At 44.1% G+C, this 5,997-nt stretch overlaps 1 protein-coding gene across 1 annotated transcript; it reads left to right on the forward strand.

The window, feature by feature from the left end:
- Positions 1-2,395: 2,395 nt before the first annotated feature.
- Positions 2,396-5,778, forward strand: LOC110880318 (receptor-like protein kinase). The gene is made up of 2 exons (XM_022128901.2): positions 2,396-5,173; positions 5,259-5,778. The coding sequence occupies exons 1-2, from the start codon at positions 2,575-2,577 to the stop codon at positions 5,594-5,596; spliced, it is 2,937 nt and encodes a 978-aa protein (XP_021984593.1). The 5' UTR covers positions 2,396-2,574; the 3' UTR covers positions 5,597-5,778.
- Positions 5,779-5,997: the final 219 nt, after the last annotated feature.

Here is a 5,997-nt window from a genome sequence, read left to right on the forward strand (position 1 = left end):
ACCTACCCCCACCCATACGATCCCTGCCCCAACCCCACCACACCAACCTTCCACCGGCCAGCCACAACGCACCATGCATACGCGCTCTATGAGCGGAATTTTTAAACCTAAACACCCTCTCAACTTACACGCTACCACCACGTCCCCTACTATCCAACCTATTCCCAAAAACCCCACCGATGCCCTTAATATACCGGAATGGTACTCCGCCATGACTACGGAGTACAACGCACTAATTAGAAACGGAACTTGGGAGTTAGTACCTCGTTCATCAGATATGAATATTATTCGGTGTTTGTGGTTATTTAAGCACAAATTCAGATCGGACGGGTCATTGGAAAGATACAAGGCACGCTTGGTATGCGACGGTAGGGCGCAACAGGTTGGTATAGACTGCGGGGAAACGTTTAGTCCAGTCGTGAAACCAGCGACTATACGTACAGTGTTGTCCATTGCTTTATCGAAACGGTGGTCGGTGCATCAACTAGACGTTACTAACGCCTTTTTACACGGGAACTTAAATGAGACGGTATACATGTATCAGCCTATGGGTTTTCGACACAAGCAGTTTCCTGATCACGTGTGTCGTCTCAAGAAATCTCTCTATGGGCTTAAACAGGCACCACGGGCCTGGTACCAAAGATTCACAGATTATGTCCTCACTCTGGGGTTCAAGCACAGTCGTTGCGATGCGTCTCTCTTCACTTTTCATCATGACAGTGATACAGCCTTCTTACTCCTTTATGTTGACGACATCCTTCTGGTCACATCCTCCGACCTTCTTCGCCAACGGTTAATGTCCAGTCTCGCCCATGAATTTGCAATGAAGGACTTAGGCCCCCTCAGCTATTTTTTGGGGATTTCTGTTTCCAGAACTGGCAACACTATGTTTCTTTCGCAACAATCCTATGCTGCTGATATCATTGCTCGCGCCGGGATGCAATCATGCAACCCGGTCGCCACGCCAGTCGACACAAATTCGAAGCTTAGTGCCACATCCAGTGAACCGTTTCATGATCCCACTCTCTATCGTAGTCTAGCTGGGGCACTTCAATATCTCACTTTCACCCGTCCGGATATTACTTACGCAGTGCAGCAGATATGCATGCACATGCATGCCCCTCGTGTAGACCACTGGAATGCTCTAAAACGGATCATCAGGTATGTAAAGGGGTCTGCAACTCTCGGCTTGATGCTAACAGGCTCGTCGTCTCCATCCTTGGTTTCCTATACGGACGCTGATTGGGCCGGTTGTCCCGACACACGCCGGTCAACCAGCGGCTACTGCATTTATTTCGGCGACAACCTGATCTCTTGGTCTTCTAAACGACAGTCTACCATCTCCCGCTCAAGTGCGGAAGCCGAATACCGTGGCGTGGCAAATGTTGTAGCTGAAATTTGCTGGCTACGAAATTTACTGCTTGATCTTCAGTTGCCGTTATCCCGGGCTACCCTCGTTTACTGTGACAATGTTAGTGCCATCTATATGTCAGGTAACCCGGTCCAACATCAGCGAACCAAGCACATAGAGCTAGACATACACTTTGTTCGTGAACAGGTTCAGCGGGGTCAAGTTCGTGTTCTTCATGTTCCTTCCAGATATCAAATAGCAGACATCTTTACAAAGGGGTTACCACGCATTCTATTCGAGGATTTCAGATCCAGTCTCAGCATACGGTCCCCTCCCGCTTCGACTGCGGGGGTATAATAGCACATATATTTAGTATTGATTATATGTATCATTCGGTTAGTATTTGTTCCCAAAATTGTGGATATGATTGTATTATTTATAGTCATGTGATCAATAGAGAATGGCAAGGAATTATCTCTTTCATAAATATTGAAGTTTACTTTTTGTTGCTCCAATACAATTGTGCGAGTATTCTTGTGTAGCAATTTCTCATGCATCGTTGGTTGTGTGTGGGCTGGGCTGGGTTTTTATAAGGAAACACTTATCAATATACATACACTGATCAACTACAACGTATGTTATGTATATATAGAACACATTTTTAATTAGGTGAACAGCAGAGAACAATGTGTTTTGTCACTAAAGGTTGATTGTGACAACCACAATATGTCATGAACTTTGAAACATGCACGCACTTATTACTAAGAGTCCATTTTTGGTCATTGCAATTCTGGACCACATACTACTACCCCTAGAAAGAAACAGGTAGCTTTCAAAAGAATCATGAAGGGAAGCACTACACTATAGTGGTTGAAATCCACTGAATAGATCAACGGATGTTTGCAAATATTATTATTCTTATTTAATATATATTTTTAACCAGACTAGTGTAAAGCATGAGCCAGTATGTGAAAGAAGCCAATCCATGGAACCCACATAGAAAATTATTATTAATTATTATGTATGGTATGGTATGGTATTATATTCAGTTGGTCGGGATAAGATTTAAGAATGGAAATGGCGTTCCCATAGCATAGCATAGATCTATCTACCCACACCATGACAACAGAATACTCCCTCCCCCTAACCTCAACCTCAAACTCAACCTCAACCACTCCCCTCCGCATATTCATAACAATGAAATTGGGAATTACAAATTAGAGATGAGGAGGAGTAGGAGGAGGATAAAGGTTGAGTTAATAATAATCTACTTTTCAATGGTAGCCTTCTTCTACTCTGCCTGTAGCTTGAACTCCGATGGTCAAACATTACTGTCGCTGGCAAGCCACTGGGTTTCCGCTCCCCCAACCTGGAACGCTTCTCATGACGATCCATGTGGGTGGCTCGGTGTTCTCTGCGACCCTGTTACTAACCTCGTCGTCTCTCTCAACTTATCAGCCTCTCATATTGTTGGTGAACTGGGACCAGAAATCTCCCAGTTGACCCACCTTAAAACATTGAATTTAAGCCTTAACACTATCTCTGGTACCATTCCTCCAGAAATAGCCAATTGCACTCGTCTTCAACAATTGGACCTATTCAGGAACAACTTTACAGGCTCGCTGCCTCGAGGCCTAAACAACCTTGCCAGCCTTGTCTATTTAGACTTGTCTTTCAACCAATTTGCTGCAGGTCTTCCAGCTGAGCTCGGAGAGTGTAGTAACCTGGAACAGTTTGCGGTTGTAGATTGTGGCTTGACCGGTCCCATCCCCTCTTCTTTTGGAGGACTCACCAAGCTCACTCTCCTTTACCTCTCCATCAACCAGCTGTCAGGGAGCATACCACCTGAGCTTGCCAACTGCTCCTCCTTGACTGACCTCCAGCTGGACCGGAATCACCTGGAGGGTCCTATTCCAAGTGAGCTTGGTATGCTCAACTTGAAAACCCTTTATCTGTTTGAGAACCGCTTAACAGGGGAGGTTCCCATGAGTATCTGGAAGATTCAAACCCTGCAGAGCCTTCTTATTTATAGAAACCGTCTGTTTGGTGAGCTGCCCCTTGGGCTCGCCCAGCTGCCCCACTTGGAAGAGTTAACTCTCTATGACAATCATTTCTTCGGCGTCATACCCCAGACCTTAGGACTCAATGCCACTCTCACCAACCTTGACTTTTACAACAACTCCTTTACTGGACCAATCCCACCACATCTTTGCTCTCGGAACCGCCTCGTGAAGCTGGTTTTGGGCTTTAACTCCTTCCACGGGGGTATTCCTTCCCAGCTTGGCAACTGCACCAGCCTTAAAAGATTGATCATAGATAACAGTAATCTCACAGGCCTTCTTCCAGACTTGGTTAATAACCCAAACCTGCTATACATGGACCTTGAGGCCAACCGCTTCACTGGACCAATTCCAGGAACCTTTGGTAAGCTTACTAATATCACAGAAATCAATCTCTCCAGGAACAGGCTTTCGGGTCCTCTACCTCAGGAGCTAGGAAACCTCCTGCACCTTCAGGCTCTGGACCTCTCCCACAATGCACTGGAAGGTCCTTTGCCACCTCAACTGGCCACTTGCACCAGGATGTTGAACTTTGATCTAAGTCATAACATGTTCAACGGCTCCATTCCACCTGCTTTGCGCACCATGCCAGGGTTATTGACTCTCGATTTCAGCCAAAATCAGTTTTCAGGAGGCATTCCATCTTTCATATCTCAATTCCAAGCTCTCATAGATCTTCGACTCGCTGGAAACCCATTAGGTGGAAGCCTGCCTTCCTCAATAGTAGAGCTCAAGACACTTGTCACATTGAATCTCAGCAACAACGGTCTCACAGGTGATATTCCCTCAGGGTTCAGTAAGCTGGTGATGCTACAGCAGTTGGACGTTTCTCACAACCATCTAACTGACACTTTAGCATCACTTTCAGAGCTTCGTGTGTTAACCGAACTCGACATCTCATACAATCTCTTCACCGGTCCTATACCAGCAAATTTGCTGAAAGTTGTCAACTCTTCGTTTTTCGGAAATCCAGGTCTTTGTGTCGATTGCGGACAGAATAACTGTAGCAGAAATTTTAGACCTTGCACCAGTCGTTCAGACCGACAGAAAGGTCTTACCAGGTTCCAAACTGCAATGGTGGCACTTGGGACGTCAGCATTTTTGTTTGCAGTTGTTGTTGGACTTGGTTTCGTGTTCCAGGCTCGGAAAAGAGAAAAACATGACATCGAGGAAACATACGATGATGCAGAGGATAAAGGAGATGGTTGTTTATTTCACAAAATAATGGAAGCTACAGAGGATCTAAATGACAGGTACATTATTGGGAGAGGGGCCCACGGGATTGTGTATAAGGCTTCATTGGGTCCTGAAGGAGTGTATGCGGTAAAGAAACTAATGTTTGGAAGCAGCAAAGAAGGAAGCACGAGCATGGTTCGAGAGATTGAGACGGTCGGGAAGGTGAGACACAGGAATCTGGTGAGATTGGAGGACTTTTGGATGAAAAAAGATTACGGTTTGATATTATACAGATATATGCAGAATGGTAGTCTTCATGATATTCTGCATGAGGTACATCCACCTCCATTGTTGGATTGGAGCATTCGTTGCAATGTAGCTCTTGGAACCGCCCACGGTTTAGCATATCTCCATTTTGACTGCGAGCCACCTATAGTTCACCGAGATATTAAACCCATGAATATTCTTTTGGATGAGGAGTTGGAACCTCACATCTCAGATTTTGGCATTGCCAAGCTTCTAGATCAATCATCTGCGGCGCTAATGAGCGGCACACTGAGGGGCACCATTGGGTACATTGCTCCAGGTGAAGGAATTAAATAATTTGTTTTATTGATTGAATAACAAAAGTAAGTAGTAATAATAAATTGTATGAAAATGATATTTGACAGAAAATGCATTCACGTCAACTAAAAGCAAGGAGTCTGATGTGTACAGTTACGGGGTTGTGTTACTGGAATTGATAACAAGAAAGAAGGCAGTGGATCCTTCATTTGCAGATGGAGTGGACATAGTGAAGTGGGTGCGGTCCGTTTGGAATGAAAAGAGAGATATAGAGGAGGTTGTAGATGCTGCAGCAGGTGATTATGGTGTACGGGAACAAGTGACCCAAATGCTTGAGCTTGCTTTGAGGTGTACACATAGCGAACCAAGCAGAAGACCGTCAATGAGAGATGTGGTCAAAGAATTGGAAGATGTGTATGCAGCAATCAGGAGCAAGCTTAAGTAGTATTTTACAACCCAATTTAAGTATACAGAATTAGAAGTAGTACATTGTTTTGTAATTAGCTTCTTTTATAGAAAAATAACCATTACTGCTACATGTTGGTTGATACAACAACAATTAGCTAGCTATTTGTTGATGAAAAAAGTGGTTTGAAGTTGAAAAGGCAATAAGCAGTTATTAAACAATCTCCTCCTCAAGTGTCAAAATCTAAAATGTAGAGCGTGTAGTTATTTATACAACGTTTAAAAAAGTAAAAAAAAATGCTAGTTAGTATGATGAGTGGTGGCAACATTAAAACACAAGGTAGAAAGAAAGAGTCATTATTACTTTGGTTGATGGCAAACCTTTTCTTGGAATCTTTGATTGTTGCATGATGGCTTGCCTAACCACACCACCTATTTCTA

This window comes from Helianthus annuus, chromosome 9, assembly GCF_002127325.2.
Source record: "Helianthus annuus cultivar XRQ/B chromosome 9, HanXRQr2.0-SUNRISE, whole genome shotgun sequence".
Classification (NCBI taxonomy): Eukaryota; Viridiplantae; Streptophyta; class Magnoliopsida; order Asterales; family Asteraceae; genus Helianthus; species Helianthus annuus.